Raw genomic sequence first — 20362 nt, forward strand, 5'->3', positions numbered from 1 at the left:
GCTCAGTTAATCTTCTATCATCTTCGTCTTTTTTTTTTCTCTCTTTCCTAGGCACATGTGTATGTGGGGAATGCACATGCCATGATGTGGACCCAACTGGTGACTGGGGCGATATTCATGGAGATACTTGTGAGTGTGATGAAAGAAACTGCAAAGCGGTGTATGATAGATATTCTGATGACTTCTGTTCAGGTAAGGAATATATTCAAAAGGAATTTATGTATAGTTTTCTAACAAAGGCATCCAATTAGTCTGATCTTGTTCTTCCTTTGTGCTCCAATTTTCATTTTCCTAGCTTAAAATATACCAAGCTTTATTTTTTATTTTTTTTTTTTTTTTCAGTGTGGACTTTTCAAATTAAAAGATATAATTCTGTAAAGAAAAAATACATTTCTGGTTCCAAAGCTTCCTTAAAACATGTCTTTTTTTGATTGTCCTTTTACCAAATATGAAATATTTTTATGTGCCTATCTCCCCTCTAATACTCCTGTCTTCAAAGTAGCCTAACAGAAATTGGAGAATGATTGAAACTTAGATATCCTTCCTTGAAGAAATTTAATTTTGAATTTTTTTTAGATCAAATTTTATTTATTATGTTATGGTATATGGCAGGGAGAGGACAAACAAGAGGAAGAAAATTGAGGAAAAGTGAAATAATGGAAAACAGTACCCTGAGAATACCAACTGGCCTGAGAACAAGTAGAGCATCAATATGTGGAAAACCAAATGTGAGGTCCAGCTGGCTGAACTTATTAGACACTTCCACCTTCCTTTTATTTTCTACTTGTACTTCAGAGCATTATTTTCAAGTTAGTTGAAGTCGATCAAGTCCATCCAAGGTTCATGGTATATTTAGATTGATGCTCCATGTATCAACTGACAGACACTGATAATTCTGAGCAAGACATCGCATACAATTTGGCATGGTAACTGCTACAGAGGCTAATATAGGGCAGGAGAGAGTGACTTTGAGCAATACACAGCATGCAATTTGTGCACATGGGAACTTTGCAAAAACAAGTGAGGGTGGTTTCAAATGGAATCGACAGATTACAGGTTGTCAGCTCTAATGCATCCTGTAGAAATCTGATCTGGCCTAATTAATAATAGGAAGAATGCAGTCACATCAAGGAAAATAATAATGTGGTGTATTTTCCTACTGTTGCTAGAATGAGAGATCCCTCATGGAAAGATCATAGGAGTTGTCTGTAATTGGTACAAAAGGCTGAAACAAACACAATACATAAAATTGTTAGCCTCTTCTTTGCCTTTTATAAACACGAAAGGTTTCTCACCTGGGTTTTTTTTTTGTTTTTGTTTTGTTTTGTTTTTGTTTTGTTTTGTTTTTGGTTTTGTTTTGTTTTTTAATAAATATTGATGAATCACTATCTAACAAAACTGGAGGAAGAAAAGAAAAGGAAAAAAAAGAAGCATTTCTAAAAACCTTCAGTGAATTCGTTTGCTTGCTGCTGTTTCAGCCGCCTACAAATGTTCTATAAGTTTATTTAATTAATAAGCTGGAAGGATGTGCAACTGCCATCATGAGAGCAGCAGGAGGATTGAGTTTGGGCTGTTATCAATTTTTCAATGTATTATTGCGTTGCTGAGTATGTTTTTAGACTCAAGGACAGATCAAAATGTCAGCATTAGCTAAGGAATATAAAGCTAAAAAACAACATGGTAAATGTGTTCTGTTGTTAAGGGTGAACACAAGAGTTTCAAACCTGATTAGATTAAAGCAAACCTGTCACATCTGCAGCTCAAGCTGCATCACTTAAACGGGTCTTAAACTCTCTCTGTCCCAGACATTATTGCCATCACTGCTTCTGCTGCTCAGGGTGGTAATGGTTGTAAGAAAGCAGAGAGTAAGAAAATACAGACAGTTGCAAAAGAGTTAGGGAGAAGATACTGCCATGTGACAGTAGATTAAGGACTGATACAGTCTTCTTTATTACACAGACATAATTGTAAATGAGCAAACCTTACCAGAGATACAAAAGGAGGTACTCACATGGCTTGCTTCATGTAACTAAAACTCATGTTGAAGTATAGCTTAGTTTTTCTATCTAATCAGCAAAAATTTTAGTATTGCTTCTTATTCTTATCCCTTCCCTTTCCCTTATGCTTTAGAAAAGCCTAATTTAGCCTTAGCTGCCCATGCAAGTGTGCATTTCTCAAATAGATTGTGCAAAACTTCGTTTTTGCATGAAGCAGTATGAACAACATCTTATAGACCTGCTGTTTAGTACTTCTTCAGAAATGGATAAAATGCAAAGTATTGATTTTGGTTTATTGTGGTAGACAGAATCTGCAATGGAATAAAAGATTTACTAGCAGAATTGTCATTGGGCAGCTTTTTTATTTGTTTATGTGAAATAAATTAGTGCACAAAGTCTGCAAGTGTTAAGTCTGTCTCACAATTATTTGTACATTGATTTAGAATGAATTCAAGATGGATTAGTCAGATTAGGGAAAATAATACAGCTTTCTTAAAACCTACATTAAATAGAGCTGATACAAAACCGATCCTGTCTTGTTCTGCCTACCTAATAGGTAGAGACATGAGTCCTGAGTAGCAGATTGAAATATTAGGAAATCATGTTTACATGTAAAGAGTTTTACTGTAAGTGAGTGAAATGCTATGTTTATTTCATAAACTACAAATGACAGAAAGTGGCAGCCCTGCCACAAGAATTTAACATCACACAACAGCAGCTCCCTCCAGAAGCTTCATATGGCTTGGGGTGACTGTCAATTTGTAGTACCTCATATTGGCAACTGGATGCCTTCTTTTAAAGTCTGAAGTGCTGTCCAGTATATTACTGAATTATTTTCTTTCAGAGGTGTTCACAACATTAAAGTGATTTTCTTCCTTTAAAGAGAGAATAGCTTTCATGACTTGACATAGAAAGAAAACAGGCTTCTGTAAGAAAATTCCTACATTCCCACATCTCATCATCTGCTTTGCTGTGGCTCTAGACAATAAAATATTATATGAAAGAACAACATCATCATCTCACAAGAGTATCTATCTGGATCAGGGAACATATGTCCAATTCGCAACCTGTCCACAGGCATGCATGAAAGCAAGAGACAGAAGAGGAGATCTCTAATGCTTTTAAATTAAAACAAGTAACTAATTTAAAGAAAAGTTGTTATTATTATGAAATTAATAAGATGTGGTCTGGGAACTGCTCTTGTTTCCATCTTTCTCCTTGTGAACAAATAAATGTATATGGTTTAGAAATATAATATAATCCAGTCTTAAAATGCAAGTACAGTTAGAAAGATACAAATTCTGTGTTGCTATGATTTTCAAGAAGAATCTGAATGGACAAATAGAAATCAGAGAGATGCTTTGGGGTCCTGTGTCCAGTGAGTGATGACTATGTGAAAACTGTAAGAGAAGATCTAACCCCCTGTCAGAGCTCATGAAAATATTTGATTTTGTGGCAAGGAAAGTTTTTGCTGATGCTCAAGCTTTCCTCATCCAGTGCAAGGAATATTTTGTGTTGCCAGAATCCCACTGCCTTATGCAAAGAGCATTAGGCTTATGATGAAGGGAGCTGGGCAATTAGCTTGGATTTTCTTGGTCTGGATGTGTTAGCATTCATGTAAAGGAGGAAATAGGTTGTTTGGTTGGCTTTCCGGGTTAAGTTCTAAGGAGGGGTTCTCCCTTAACTTCTTAGCTGTCAATTTTTTTTTAAAGAAACTTTCCAAAAAAGCTGCTATGGAGTTCAGTTGCTTTTCCTCACCTTGACTTGCACAATGAAAGCTGCATTTATGTTGATATGTTCAGACATGGTCAGGAAGAGTCAAATTAGCTAATGAGATGTCAAAACCACATCTGATTGCCCTATGGAAATGAAAATTGGTTATGTCCAATATTTTATTATTTATACATGACTATTTAGCAGAAGGCCCTGGTTTGAGACTTGGAATTGGTGTAGCATTGCTCATCTCTAGTGGCTCACATTGATGATAAGTAGATAAAAGATGTATTACTTAGAGAATATGTTGCGCATGTGCTAGAAAAAGAAAAACATAAAGGTAAAAGAAATATTGCCTTATGACAGCCTCACTTCTCTAGACAGCGAGGAAATGTGTATTTGTAAGCTCTCTTCCACCCTTTCTCTTGAGGTGTGTGTGGGGGGTGGCAAAGCATACCTTAAGAAAAAAAAAAATTGAAAGGAAATATGGTTCAAATGAAATGATAAACCAGAGCTGTTCTCAGAAAAAAGTAGATATAGTGAGTTGATTGTATTTTTCGCCAGTCTGACTGTTTAATGAAACCACGAATTTGATAAAGTTCATCTAATCATGAGGTTTTAAAACCTATCATCAGTATGGAAGCTGATCTTTAATTATGTTCATTGTGAAGGTCATGGACAGTGTAATTGTGGAAGGTGTGACTGTAAAGAAGGATGGACTGGGAAGAAGTGTGAACATCCACGTTCTTGTCCATTGTCAGTTGAGGAAAGTGCTAAGAAATGCCAAGGAAATTCTAATTTACCTTGCTCTGGAAGAGGTAAGTCAATTTCTGGAAGAATTTTCATGCCCTTGAAATGTACTCCTATTAAAAGAATTTTTACAGAGGTCCAGCATTGCTAGTGCTGAAAAATGTGAACTTTCTTGGCTTACTTTGTATGAATCACACCTGCATAGCTTGAGAGTTATGAGAAGGGAGGAGATGAATACGAAGGTCACCTAATTTTCCTGTCATCTACTGCTTTGTATTTTATTTTACATATCTCAGCATTTGTTTTGGAGGTTTTCAAAGCTGCTTTGAAGATTGATGCAATTAAGTCTTTGCTAAACATGAAAAATATGAAACTATTATCTGCATTCTTTGACAAAACCAGCATGAGATTTTCAGCCTATGTAAAATGTTGTGGCCCCCTGTGATAAGAGTTGTTCAGATTTACATTGCATAAGAACCTGCAGCAATGAGTGTAGGACTGACTTCCAAAGTGCAGTTGTTCTTCAGTGCAGTTTGCTAGTTAGCCCCTGGCTTTTAATTTGAAAGCCTTTCTTTGTGACACCATGGCCTTTTCAAAACTTTGGCTAATAAAAGATACTGTCGTACATAGAATGGTAATACACATGGCAGGCAAAAGGAAGAAAAATTCTCAGAAGCAAAAAGACCTGCTAATTTTCATCTGTCACTGTTTGAAATGTTTTTTTCTGCAGAGAGAAGGAAGAAAATATGATACAGACTTTTGCTAGAACTGGTAATTGAAGTTGTTATGAATTCTTCCCACTTAAATATTTTCTGGGAAAGGTCTAAAGCTGCTCTTGAATTTTTGCATTTGACCCTAAATGTAATTGCATTTGCAATTCCGTCTTTCACTACTAATATGTAACACAGTCAAAAATTGTAGGCTGTCCACCCAAGTGAGCACTGTGATAATTTCATTTCCGCCCCCCCCCCCCCCCCCCCCCAAATTGTGTAGCAGCTCATAGCTTAGTTCTTAAAAGAACTATATATTAAAATAAGGTTACTTGCTTTTTCCTTAGTTAGGCTACAGTTTTCCAGTGAATTACATCTCTTTTTTCTTGCTAAAAAATCTTAAAGGAATTTTTAGCTACAAATTAGGTGAAACATGGGCATCTGTAGAGAATTAACTGCATTTCATTGCTCACAACTGCAAGAATTACAACTAAAAGAAAGGCGCATTGACACTTGATTTTTTAAAAATATGTATTTATTTTTAATTCTGGCTTACCCTTTTCCTGTTTGTATTGGATACTGAATGGCTCTTCTCTCATCTACTTCACTAGGAGTTGTGTATGTTGAGCATTTGGAGTCAGTTCTATGATTTAATTGCATTGTGAACTATGAGAGTCAAATGGCCAAGAGAAAAGACTGATAGCCATAAAACCAGCTTAAATTTGAATAAAGTCTTAAGTTCTATTGTTCTGTATTATATGGTTCCATATTGTTCTATTTATATTTTAAATTTTGAAAGATTTTATTAATTATAGTGGGAAGAGCGCGTTTGAAGATTTCAATATTAGCAGCAGTAATTCTACCTGTCCTCTTGGCTTTCTGGAAAATCAAACCAAACCAAACCAAAACACCAAACCTGAGTATTAATGCTAGCAGTGTTCTCCTGTTGAGATACTAGCAGTGAAATAAGCCCCTTCCAGGTGAATCCATTTGGCTGAATGATCTGTTGGTAAAAATTTTCAAATAAAATACCAAGCACTATCTATTGAAACAAAAGGCTCAATTGATTCAACTGAACTTCCTTTGACTTCCAAACAAGACATGTTCACCAGTGTTTGTGAGGTGTGCAAGTGGCACAGATGTGTATCTAGGACTTAGTATGATAGGCAGCTGCTGTAATGAAGGAAAAAATGATTCCGCATTACATGCTTGAAAAATATTCACATGAAAACTGTCATTTTAAAATGGAATGTAGTATCTTGTTTTAGTTCTGTTAATAATTTTGTTTAGGATATTAGAGAGAAAAAGAGAAAATATAATTTAGCCTAATCATCCGTAATTTACTGGGTAGTGTTTTGTTTTGTTTTTTGTCCTGGACTCCATGGATTTCCCTTTCTACAAAGAAAGGGCCTGGAGCATCTTTCTTATGAGGAGAGATTGAGAGACCTGGGTTTGTTCAGCTTGGAGAACAGGAGGCTGAGATGGGATTTTATTAATTCTTAGAATTATTTCAAGGATGGGTGTCAAGAGCATGGGACCAGACTCCTTTCAGTGATGCCCAATGATAGAGTGAGGGGCGACAGGCATAGAATGAAGCACAGGGGGTTCCATCTAAACATGAGGAGAAATTTCCTTATTTTGAAGGTGCCAGAGCACTGGAACAGGCTGCCCAGAGAGGTTGTGGAGTCTCCTTCTCTGGAGACATTCAAAACCCACCTGGACACATTCCTGTGTGATCTGCTCTCCGTGAAACTGCTATAGCAGGTGGGTTGGACTAGATGATCTCCAGAGGTCACTTCCAACCCCAACGATTCTGTGATTCTGTGATATTTTGGATATAATAAAAGTATGAGAAAGTTCTTGTTCTGCTGAAGGGATATAGGTGTTTAGTTCCTGTGAAAAATTGTCATTGGGTTTGCATGGTTAAATTGTTTGGTCCCCTTTGAAAATCCTACTACTTGTCACTATAGCTTGTAACAGACAGGAATGTTACACAAGGAAATGAAAGAAAATAAGGATTTCCAGTTAAATGCAACCTCTTTCAAGTCTTCTGGGAGTAGGAAAGACCATGGGTTGGTAACATCAGCCCCAGTTTCTCTGAAGTTGGAGGGAAGATAGCGATACAAGGAAGGGAAAGTTCCAAAGGAAATGAAAGTGTTTCCTATCGCATTTTAACATTAGTGTTTTGGTCACCTCCTCGTAATATTTGTCTCCTAGCTATGGTACAAGGACAGTAAGTTTTTGTACAGGTCAGTAATCCACTACACTGATGGAGAAGTTGAGTACTTAACATCCTTATTTAGTGGGATCCTTTAGTAAGGATGTATGGAATAGGATGCAGAATGGAGATCCCACAGATGCCAGTGCATGACTTGATACAGGGCAATCCCCAGTATCAATACAGGCTGGGGGATGAAGGAGTTGAGAGCAGCCCTGTAGAGATGGACTTGGGAGTACTGGTGGATGAAAAACTGGACATGAGCTGGCAGTGTGAGCTTTCAGCCCAGAAAGCCACCTTTGTCCTGGGCTGCATCAAAAGAAGTGTGACCAGTAGGTCGAGGAAGGTGTTTCTGCCCCTCCATTCTGGTCTGGTGAGAACCCTCCTGGAGTTGTGTGTCCAGCTCTGGAGCCTGCAGTACAGGAAAGACATGGACCTGTTGGAGAGGGGCCAGAGAAAGCCACAAAAATGATCAGAGGGCTGGAACAGCTCTGCTGTGAGGACAGGCTGGGAGAGTTGGGGTTGTTCAGCCTGGAGAAGAGAAGGATCTGGGGAGACCTTATTGTGGCCTTTCAGTACTTAAAAGTGGCCTATAAGAAAGATGGCATGGTCTGTTTAGAAGGGCCTGTTGCAACAGGACAAGGGGTAACAGTTTTAAACTAAAGGAGTGGAGATTCAAGCTAGACATAAGGAAGAAATTTTTTACTGTGAGGGTAGTGAAACACTGGCCCAGGTTGCCCAGAGAGGTGGTAAATGCCCCATCCCTGGAGACATTCCAGGCCAGGCAGGATGGGGCTCTGAGCAACCTGATCTAGTTGAAGATGTCCCTGCTCATTGCAGGGGGTTGGACTAGATAACCTTTGAAGGTCGCTTGCAACCCAAGATATTTCATGATTCTATCATTCTATGACTTTATGACTTTGCAATGTATTGTGTTTTCTTGAAAAATATTTTCCATTCTCCTGTATCTTTCATTTCCAGGTTAGTCAACAACAGCTGTTACAACTAACATGCTCTTCTGTGGTCACTTTTATGCTATTGGATAAAGACATTGAAAGACAAAGCATTTTTAGGATTTTTAATGCCATGTGGATGTCCAAACTCTGTAGGGATAAAACCGTAGAAATGTTACAATTCATAGTCTGTTTCTATAGTGTCTGTCTAAATGCTGACATACACTCAGATTTTCAGGTGGATGATTTTGTAATTTCATTTGTGATATTCTGTTCCCAAGATTAACAAAAACTGTATTTCCTAGATGATATTTTCTTGTTGAAATATTAATTATGATTTTACAATGTGATTATCCTTCCCTTAAACAGTAGTATAAGAAAAATCCATGCTGCCTGAGGAATCATTGAGAAAATCGTCCTTCAAAGACTTGTCTTGTGCATTTTGTAAAGCTTTCTGACATGGAAGACCGTAAAACTCCCAATGATTCAGCTTCAGTTTTGAACCAGTGAACAACAACAAAAAAAAGGCCAAAAAAAAACCCAAAACAAGCCCACAAATCCACAAAATTCCAAATAAAAAGAGGTTTGGGATTTGTATATTTTTGTGTCAGAGATCTGAAATCGTGGGGGCCTAAATTAAAAAAAAAATCCTTTTTTTCTTTTTATAAAATTTTATAATATTAACGTAAAAGTGATGGCAAAATGGTACTCTTCAAAAATTGTCTATCAGTCTGAGGGACCAAACACTTAATTTTGGGAAGGTGCTTATTTTATACCTTATACTTTGTTTTTACAGGTAATGATGAATGAAAAAGGAAGGTGACTGTTAGCCTAATTTTACCCTTTTTTAAATGATTCAGTGACCCAATATGATTGTACTATTAAATTTTCATTCCCTTAACTATAAGTCATGTAACCTCAGTAGGAGAAAAACAGATATAGGAAAAATATCACAGTGAGTGAGAGATTTACCCTGAGTGAAGGCAGCCTTCCTATGGTGGTGATCCAAGATAGATATGACAAATTTTCTTATTGGTAGTGTCTTTTACCATTTTAATCTCTTTTCTACAACTGATTTCATATATTTGTCATATGGAGAAAATGAGAGTGTTTCTTTATGTTTGATATTTCCCCTTACACTCGTTCTCTAGCATTATCTGTCTGAAATAGTAAGACGTTTTTTTTTTATTCTGTACTGAAAAAAGATTTTTGTTGTTTTTGCAAACTCTCCTAAATCCTGTTTTCAAAATATTAAACTAGTGAGTTTAAAGGTTATATGGCATTTTGAAGGTTTACTGACATACTTACTTTATAGTAACTTCGCTGTTTCTTCTCTATTTGAAATTGTCAGGTGTTGACTGATTTAGTGGTAGAGCAACTGTGCATTATTAGAGATTCCTTGTGGTGAACTGAGTCAGTAAATCAGACCCTTGTGTTTGGTGCTGGATTCTGTAATGCTGCAGGATAATGTCTCCTGGAGTCTGAAAACTGAGCCTAGGGATAAGGGTCAATGACATTCCCAAAGTGCAGTGGATCCTGTAAGGTTCTAATCCTTTTGGGGATCTCTTGGCTATACTGCTGTGTAATATATACTTTATGCTGCTCGGAAATGTAACTCATCAAAGCTTTGGGTGATACTGGAAGTGCTGTAAATTCCTGTTGATACAATGCACCATGGTATACAGAAGGCAAAAGAAATAGGCAATAAACCATACCTGTGTATTGACAAGAGGGGATGGGAACTAGATAAAAAGCCATGTGTTAAATAGATGTCTATATGCAGGTGTAACTATGCAGTTCTCTTCTGACCTTTGTGAAGTCTTACATGACTGATCAGAAAGATGACATAATCAACTTCTAAATAATTTCTGGGGTTAGATCATCAACTACTATAGCTTCATATAAACTTCATTTGGTGTATCTTCAAGATTTTTAACTCTATACAAACTGTAATATAGCAATGCCAATCTGATCACCTCTGCAATGGGTAAGTCTTGAAAGATAGGTATGATGCTTTAAAAGGGCAGAAGGGCTGCTGCTGGTGTGTGCCAGCTTGTGAGAACTAGTTCTGTGTTATTACTACTGAAGTCTTATTTACTCTAAGTTTATGTCCTCACAGTTCTCGTTCTTTTGTTCTAAATGCAGTTATTCATTAAGGACTTTGGGGTCCTCCTCTAATATAATATTGCCAAAATCAATCAACCAAAAAAATGTCCTGTTTCTATTAGATACCTATAGGAAAACATTGTCTTGAAAGCCTATTGCTTATTGACTTAGTCAAGAAAGGTGATAGTAGAAGTTGCCATTTAAATAATTCACCATACTTTAAATATGACAGGATGAGGTTAGAGCAGAAATGTGTAAACAGTCCTGAGGTAAAATCTAGGTTACTATCCCTGTTACCACCTCTCTATTGCAACCTCTTATTGTGCAAATTGCACTGTTTAATTGAAGAGTATATTACTCTAATGTACATCATCTTTGAGTTTGGCCTGCTGTTTTCATTCTTTTGGCATGACCCCTGCATTCTGAAGGAGAGCTTAATTAACGCACTACAGTAGGCAGCCTGGTAGCAAGGAACGTTTTTAACTGGTGTAACAAGAACAGAACATAAATGCAAGTCATGTGTCATGTCTCCAGCTTTCACCTTATCAGCTTGAGTCTGAGCTCCCTTATACATCTGTGGCTTCAAGCAGAGTGGCACTCGCTATACTGGTACGTTAATGCTGAATGAGCTGGCTTGCCAGTTATTTGTAATACAATTCAGTATAACCTCCTATGCAGGACTGGCACTCTGGACTCCACTTGTAGTCTGTGAAAGACAAAATATATGGAGAAATAGTTGCATCACAATCCTCCTAGATTTGTCGATCAATAGTTTAGATCACTGACTTAAAATGCTTCTCTGATTCAGACTTTGTTAATTGAAGCAGAATCCTCTGGAAGCTGACTTTTGTTAGGAAAACAAATGTTTTATTTATTTTTTTTTTTATCAGACAGTTCAGAAGCTGAATATTTCAGTGTTTCTCTTCTAGGGAATACTGCTTATTTGTCAATGACCCACCTACAGCATTCTTGGCCATCTTTTTTGCCTTTTATTTTTGTCTTTTTGGGGACATGACAAGTGGGGACAGAGGAACCAAGGAAGGACTGCAAATCAAGAGAACATTTCATTTCTGCAATGAACCTATATTTGCAGTGCTTCTAACTCAGTAATTAATAAATGGTTCAGGAAGCACTACTTTGTTTCTGCGTAAGTGCTTCTTTAATCTGTTCTGGTAGAAACAGGGTGTGTTGGAAGTTGGCTGTTTCTGAGATGTTGGTGATACCACAAGAGTGAATTGGTTCACAAAAATTTATGTAATATAATTTGCTAATCTTCTGAAGTTTCCCACTTGTTTCCGTAGTGAAAAGTTTGAGAAGAGGTAAAGAGGAGAGGAAAAAGATAATATCTGGTTTAGGATGATACTTAGGAATGAGGGCTGTGGAATAAAATGCCAGTATAACAAAGGAATCTTTAAACAATGGCATCTGTGGCTGACAGAGTAACAACCATGGATGCCACTTCGCAATGAGAATAACATGACATGCCCTTTTTCAGTATGGCATTTTTTGATTCAAATATGTTTTATTCTTGCCAGTAAGAAAGACAATGTAATACAAAACAAATTCTGATGTTTAAAGGGATATTCCAGAGGCAGGCACGATTATTTATATAGTATATATTTTTATAATTATTCATACATTATATACTAATATATAATTATTTATTATGAGTGTGGTAGGTGTCTGCTACAGACCACCTGATCAAAAAAAGATGTAAATAAAGCCTTCCTTACACAGCTGAAGGAAGCCTCAAGATTGGAGGCTTTGCTAATCAGAGGTAATTTCAGTCACCTTGGTATCTGCTGGAAGATCAGGATAGCTCAATGCAAGCACTCTAGCAGATTCTTCCACATCTCTCAAACCCCTGAACATTATGGCAGGGACTGAGGGAATGAAATCCTTCCCATTGTAGGAGAAGATCAGGTTTGAGATCACCTGAGGAACCTGAACATACATAAGTCCATGGGACATGATGAGATACATCCCAGGGTCCCAAGGGAATTGGCAAATGTAATTACCAAGCCACTTTCAATCGTGTTTGAAAAGTCATGGCAGTCAGGTGAAGTCCCCAGTGACTGGAAGAAGGGAAACATCACAGCCATTTTTTAAAAGGGTCAGAAAAAGGACCCTGGGAACTACCAACTGGTCAGCCTTGCCTCTGTGCCTGGTAAGATCATGGAACAGATTCTCTTGGAAGATAGGTCAAAACATATGGAAGACTGGGAGGTGAGAGAGGCATGACCTCACCAAGGGAAAATTGTGCTTGATTAATCTAGTGGTGAGTGATTGCATCAGTGGAAGAGCTATGGATGTCATCTACCTGGACTTCTATAAGGCCTTTGGTATTGTCAGCCCCAAGGTTCTTGCCACTAAATTGGAGGCAGATGGGTTTGATAGATGGACTGATAGATGGAAGAGGAATTGGCTGGATGGCCACGTCCAAAGAATTATAGTCAATGGCCCAATGTCAAAGTTGAAACCAGTAACAAGTGGTGCCCCTCAAGGATCTGTACTGGGACCAAAGCTATTTAATGTCTTCATCAACAATGTATACAGTGGGATTGAGTACACCCTCAGCAAGTTTGTATATGACACCAGGCTGAGTGGTGCAGTTGATACATTTGAGGGAAGGGATGCCATCCAGAGGGACCTTGAGAGTTTTGAGGAGCAGGCCTGTGTGAACCTCATAAAGCTCAATAAGGCCACATGCAAGATCCTGCACCTGGGTTGAGGAAATCCTCCAATCAGTACAGGCACAAAGGATGAATGGAGTGCGAGCAGCCCTTTGGAAAAGGACTTGGGGATACTGGTGGATGAAAAATTAGATATCTCCATTCTTGGAGATTTTAAAAACTGAGCAACCTTCTGTAATAGGACTGTTCTGGGCACAACTTTGGATTAGATGACCTCTGGAAACCCTTCCAGCATACATGATTCTATGAGTCTATGATACAACCCAGATATAAGATATCTTGTAGTCAATCAGCTCTGATTTCTTGTGCAGTTTTGAAGAGGCTGGGATACAACCACATAACTGTCCATTCTGTGGAATATTTTATAGAAATAAAACATACATGTCTTTGCTGTATTTAAAGCTTACATGCTTCAGAGAATAAAAACAATTCTGTAAGGTAACTGGAACACCTAGTGTGACTGTAGATCAACTACAGCTGCAAAATTTGAAATGCAACCAGTTGGCTTTGTCATATGTCAGTTCTCTTAATCATATTAATGGCTATTAAATCATAGCATGTAGCTTCACCTGTTAGGAAATATGAGAAAAATAAATGATCCATGCACAGATTAGTGTCAGCCATTTTGTTTCAGAATTTTGAAACTTGACATATGTGTTACAGTTCAGCTTTGCATTCTTTGTGCTTCCTGGTTAGGAAAGTAATGGAGTGTGTTTCCTTGCCTTCTTCAATCATTCAGCTCAGCTTTAGCTTTTCTCTCTGCTATCTCCAGAAAAAATAAATCAGTGTGCAAATGCTTTATGGGCTGCTGTTAAGAGATGAGGTTCTACGTTGTGCCTCCACTGGTGAACAGGGAGACAAAACGCTGTAATACATTATTTCTACTCAGCGAGCCAAGCTGCACAAACCTACAAGGCCACCAGCTTGTGTGGTTTTGTTTCCAATGAGCCATATGCCCTTTGGTGTGTATTTGGAAGCATGGATTTAGGTAGGGTTAATCTGATGGATAATAATGGGTAGGGTACAAAAGGCATAAATCTGTAAAAAATTGGACTTATGCATGTCACAGCTCAGGGACGGACATGTTTTTCTCATGGCTGTAAGCATTAACCACAGGAAAGATCCCTCTTCTAGCAGTCAGTGCTTCTGAAATGCTACCATCTCTGGACACATTGCAAATTTCCTTCTGTATGTGATGTGGTCTTCCTTGTTTTCCTTCCCTTGATTGTAATTATTCCCCCACAAGACAAAGACCTCTTTCATCTGTGAAAGACATCTGGGAAGAACTTGAAGGCCACAACTGCCTTGTCTCTGACAGCTAGTTATCTTCTATATCCCTGTCTTGCTTAATTGTTCTTAGCCTGTGTCTTCCCATTTTCAGTTGATGGGAGTCTCTCTTGCTGTTTTCTAAATGTCAATAGTCAGTGATTGTTAGTGCGTCTTTTGGCATAGTTGGCCTTTTTCTTTGGGCACCCGTTTTTTTAAAGTTGTCTCAGCTTGGCTTCTTGTTTAGCAGAGCAGGGAACATAATATAGATGACAAACTTAAAAAAAAAAAAAAAAAGTATTTACCTTATGTCTACATAATGCAAAAATCTCAGCATTGGAAATGTTATCCAGAAAAGAGTATGTGAGAAATAATAGTTTTGCCATAGTGTTGTGTGAATTTGGACTAAGCTTCACATAGTGCCTGTTCTCTTTACATTCCAGTGAGCTGTATATCTGTAAATAATGCATATATCTTAGATGAATTCACCATATATGAATAAGATGAAATAGATCACAGTCTTAAGTTATCACTAATTTATGCTGTTGACAACCAAAAGAACATAATTAGCATTCCAAAAGTTCAGGAAAAGCTTTGCATAAGTGGACACTGCAAGTGCTACACTTTGCAGCAGACTGGCAATTTTGAAACATTTCCCTGCAGTGGATTGCTGTAATTATCATAATTGCCATTACCTAATCAAAGAATGGGCTGACACTCATTTGTGCTCGACTTCCTCTGAATCTTTTGTCTAGGCTGCCTCTTTCATTTGCTTGGATAGTGAGCTGCATATAGACCCGCAACACATCAACACCTTTGATGGATGGTATGTGCTTGTTGAATCTAGAAAGGGAATATACTGTTGTGAATGCTAGATGGGGAAACTGCATATACTTAAGCAGTAAATCCTGGCAGTTGGAGGTTTGTGGTAAATTTCTTTAGCTTCTGCTGAAGGATGCCTAACAAAGATTAAATATACTTGTGTTTTGATATGCCAAAATAATTCATAAGGAGATACAACTTAAAATATTTGTTCCAGACAGGGAAGATATAACCAATTAAAATTATTAATAATTTCAAAAGTAAATTCAATTTTTGCTGCTCCAAGTTGTCATCCTATTTTGCTTAACTTCAAACATGATGTCTGACCTGAAGTCAGGATTTATCAGTGTCTTAAGTACTTGCAGAGATACGGAAATGATTCACACTGCCGAAAAAATTACTCATTGAAATGTGCAAGGGTAATTGTATGAAGGAATGTTTATGCAATGCATATAACATGAGAGATAGGTGCACGGTCATTTCACATTTGTAGAAGTATAGCAGCTATTTAATATGAAAGTACCTTTAAGTACCTTCTCTCTCATAACTTTGGTATATCAAGTATTTGCTGGGAGAAGAAAAGCAATTGAGGTATGTGTGTATGTGTTTATGTGTGAGAGCTGATTATATTTCACAGCTTGTTGACTAGAACAAATACCTGATATAAAGTCATGAAAGCATAAATTGCAGCAAAAAGTGAGATGAAGGCCTGTATTGTCCAAAATTTTTACTTACTAATCTCCATAATAAATGTATGTATATTCAAACATTACGGCATGAGTCAGCTTGCATTTAAAAATGCAGTACTGGGTGGTGTGTGCACAACATGGGGGGGAGATGTGAAAAAAAAGTCACGTCATCACATTAAATAAACACCAGCTATTATAAACACAGTTGAATATTCTGGGTGAGCTTCATCTCTCAAATTCATCTAGACATCAAAATGTGAGATACTTCAGCCTTCGTTTTCAGTGTAATGATAGGACCTTTACATGGAATTTGCCCATTTCTTCTGTATTTCTGTGTTACTGTAAGATGAATTGTCATCTCTCATACTTTTCCCTACTGTAAAGAGAATGACTATCAGGCTAGCGTTTAGATGCCCTCATTTGGGCTGTATGAATCCCACTGGTTTATGAAATTATTTACCCCAACTGTAATGTTTTACTACACTAGCAATAAAATTAATAGAATTCTGCATGGACTGGAACAAAGAACCTCTGCTGTTCATACTCAGCTATGAGTACTTTTTCAGAATGTCTTGTAGTTTACAGAGTGTTTTGAGCTGCCTTAGCAGTGACATCTAGACTAGTAAATTAAAGAGTGCCATGGATCATCCCCCAGCACTGCAGCTTGTTCTGTAATGTCAGATTCACTGAACATTCACTGGCCTACATTTGCCCTGTGCCAGCCCGTATTCCTTCCAAACTATTCCTGTGTATAGTTCAGGGATCAGCACAGTCTGGTTACTGGTCCCAGCAGGCAGTATGGATGAGGCCACTTTCATGAAAGACAGCTTGGTGGTACACATGCCAGTTCTTCTGCACCAATTGGCCCCGGTCACAGGGAACAGTTCCAAACTCATTTAATTGACTATTAAAGAAACATCTATCAAATACTGTACTGTTGTTGTAGTAATGCAGATTGACCTTCTTTCTGCACTGTGGTTGGTATGGTATCTATATAGCTCACAGGAAAAGATGAAAGAAATAAAAGAGTTTCCAGCACTCCTTGCCAAGGACCCATTGTCTACTCTGAAACTGTTTAACCTGCTCTGTACCTTCACCAAGACAGCAGCTTGTGCAAAATAAATGGGTCAGTGCTGTCCCAAAATCGATTTTGTATGGTGTGACAGAAGATGAATAGATTTCCATGTTGACTCATAGTTTTATTTCTTCATTTTTTTGTGCTTCTTTTAAGATTTTTTTTGCTTAAAAATACCTTAAAGGCCCTGACAATTCAAATGGAAGCAATTATTTAAGCTGAAAACTGTTAAGAATTGAAAGTGTTCAGACTGTTGGTGAACACCATGGCACATTGTTTTACAGAATTTGCTTTTTTGGAAAGCAAGCCTGGACTTCATGGCACAATTTTGGAAGTCCAACTTTCCATGGTACAAAAATGACACCACACCCTTTATCTTAACTGGGTTTAGACCTGAGCACGTTCTAGTTTAATTGATACTTACTTGCTCATCTGTCTCGTAGTTTCTTGTTTGAGGAGTTCACTATTTCTCTTCAAGTATTTTGCTATGTCATGCTTATGGTACAGAATGAGTTATTCCACTCCCACAGTAGCTGTGAGTCAGTACAGTGTACCAAGATTAAAAACTTCTTTAAATTCTGTAAGGGAGAAAGTTACTAGAAAGTTAGACAAACTGTATTTTTCTGATAGGCAAAAATAATCTTGCATGTTTATATCAATAGTTACATTCTGTTTTAAATTCCAAAGTGCAGTTTGCCAGCTTTGGATGACTGATACATTAGAGATGCAGATATTTGTAAGAGTCAGAACATTATGAAGGTAATTTATAAAGTCAGTAAATGTAATTTTCAAAGTAAGTAGGCTTTCCTATCAGGAACAAAAGTCCATCTTTTTTAGGCAAAGTAACTTTAAATACATTTAGCAAATTCTGAATTAAAATAAACAAGATCTTGATATTTAAACTGAACTTTTACTGTACTACTTTTTGAGGGTACTTATTTGGTGTGAAGGTGCACAGTGATCAATGATATGATTTATAAGGAAAAAAGCAGACTGTCTGGCAAAAATGTGTAACATTAGGCTATTTTTTTTTTTCAGGGGAAACCAAAAATGAAATATTATGAGTTGCTTGTGAAGTAAGAATGTCTCTCTTTTAAAAGATGCTAGATAGTTGTTTAGTGTTTTAAAGGTCTATCAAACACCTATTGACAAAACTCAGCAACATTTTATTATGTTGATAGTGCTATTAAAGTATTTTGTTCCCAGTCAGTGTATAAACAGTTGCATCCTTGCTTTGCATGGGAAACTGAAATGGTAGGGTAAGCTCCATGAGAGAGAAAGATGTGGAATTCTTTCCCTACTTTTAAGTGCTTCTAGAAAAATAAGTGTACTGTGAGAACTGAGTACAGACTGGACTAAATATTTTAACTGGAAGCAAGCAACCTGGGGAAAAGTGAGACTGGGGGGAAATATCTAGGCTTTTGATCTCTCATTGAGAATATTTGCAGCTATCAATGGAAAGTGGGAAGTTTAGTTAGCAACTAAGAGCCTAAATACTTTCTGAAATCTTTGTTGGATGTAAGTCTAAATACTGATATGAAACCTTGGGAAAATAATTGTTTTCTGCAATTTATTTTTGGAGAAAACTGATGCCTAGTTGGAATCATAGAATAATTTAGGTTGGAAGAGACCCTCAAGATCATGGAGTACAACCATTAACCTACCTCTGACACTAAACCATGTCCCTAAGAACCTCATCTACATGTGTTTCAAACACCTCCAGGAGTGGTGGCTCGACCACTTCCCTGGGCAGTTCCAACACCTGACAACCCTTTCTGTGATCAGTTGTTCCTCATATCAAATCTGAACCTCCCCTGGTGCAACTTGAGGCCATTTTCTCTCATCCTATCACTTGTTACCTGGGAGAAGAGACCAACCCCCTCCATGCTACAACCTCCTTTCAGGTAGTTGTAGACAGCAATAAGGTCTCCCCTCAGCCTCCTTTTCTCCAGGCTGAACAGCCCCAGTTCCCTCAGCTGCTCCTCATCAGACTTGCGCTCCAGACCCCTCACCAACTTTATCACTATTCTCTGAACTCTCTCCAGCATCTCGATGTCTTTCCTGTTCAATGGCAGTTCAAAGTCCAGAAAAATCAGGCTGAAAGCTGGTCTTCATACCGAGAAATTCCTGACAAAGTCTTCTTCCAAGTCAAATTTTTTGTCCCAGAAGTTGCAGATCTCTTTCTGAGATAGTGTTTCACAAATAGGAACTAGAAATTGCTCTAAAAAATTATGTCATTTTTGTTTCCTGAGTACTGTTAATGCATTTCTTTTACAAGAATTGCTGCAATTTTTCTAAGTAACAGGCCCATGGGTTCAAATGTTCTGCCCTTTCCTTGCCATCTTCATTTGACCAGAGCTCAAAATACTTTCAGCAAACAGCTTTGTCAGTTCTGTTAGGAAAATTATTTTATGGCATACTTGAAGTCTGATATTTGTCTTTGTCTGTGTTCTCTTTAGTTCATCATCTAAATCATACTTCAGAAAGCCAATAAAGGAAGACATGACCCAAAAACTAAGTACTTCTGATTAAATTATGGTTTCTATGAAATCTACTGGAATTTCAGCTCTGCAGTTGTAAAAAGAAAGCTTAATTTTGGGCAAAACCAAAACACCCCGACTATTTTACAATTATGGAGTTTTTCATAAAGACAGATAAATACTAGATACAAGAAACCGCTATCACAAAGATATTAGTACTTCTTGAATCTGTTCACTCCAAGACATGGAGGCAGAGAAGGACAGACAAATGAGATCCTAAACATTATTTATTTATTTCAACCTTAATTTTGTTGTTGTTTGGTTTTTTTTGTGTGTGTTTGTTTTGATTGTTTGTTTGTTTTTTCCTCATGTGTCATAGTAATGGTTTAAAGTGCAAGTATTTGAAGACATGGTGTTATTTTTTATAAAGTGCAGTACGTACACCCTTTCTGGTATAAATATATTACTAAATAATTAATATCTACTTTGACTGCTCATTATAAATCACTTGTTGCCTAAATACCTATTTGAAAATGACATCACTTTATTCAATGAATGTTTTTGGGAAGTTGTATGGCAGGGAACTGAACATCAACATCTATGTGTGAATGGGGTCCCTTTCTCTGCCAGTTTACTCATAAATCTTTTAACTGCATCTTCTGCCTCCTTTATGCAGGCCAGCTTTGGAACTGTGTCTTTGGAGTTAGTTTATGCTGTTGTTTGCTTGCCGTACATACCTTTCTTCTCATTGTGAGAGGTGTCCATTGTGTAACGGTGCCAGTACTGTGTATACTTATAAGGCTGTGGAACACAGGCATACAAAAAATTCCTTCTTTCTAAGTGAGTCATGAACCCAGACTATTATTGCCTACCAGGGATTTGTTTCCAAA

At 37.4% G+C, this 20362-nt stretch overlaps 1 protein-coding gene across 1 annotated transcript in view; it reads left to right on the forward strand.

Annotated features, from left to right (window-relative positions):
- ITGBL1 (integrin subunit beta like 1) overlaps positions 1-20362 on the forward strand; it is a 142477-nt gene that overhangs the window by 69519 nt on the left and 52596 nt on the right. Inside the window, exons 6-7 of the mRNA XM_021280694.2 lie at positions 52-192; positions 4382-4528. Coding sequence (XP_021136369.1) covers positions 52-192; positions 4382-4528 — 288 coding nt within the window. The remainder of the gene's footprint in view (positions 1-51; positions 193-4381; positions 4529-20362) is intronic.

This window comes from Columba livia, chromosome 1, assembly GCF_036013475.1.
Source record: "Columba livia isolate bColLiv1 breed racing homer chromosome 1, bColLiv1.pat.W.v2, whole genome shotgun sequence".
NCBI classification, from domain to species: Eukaryota; Metazoa; Chordata; class Aves; order Columbiformes; family Columbidae; genus Columba; species Columba livia.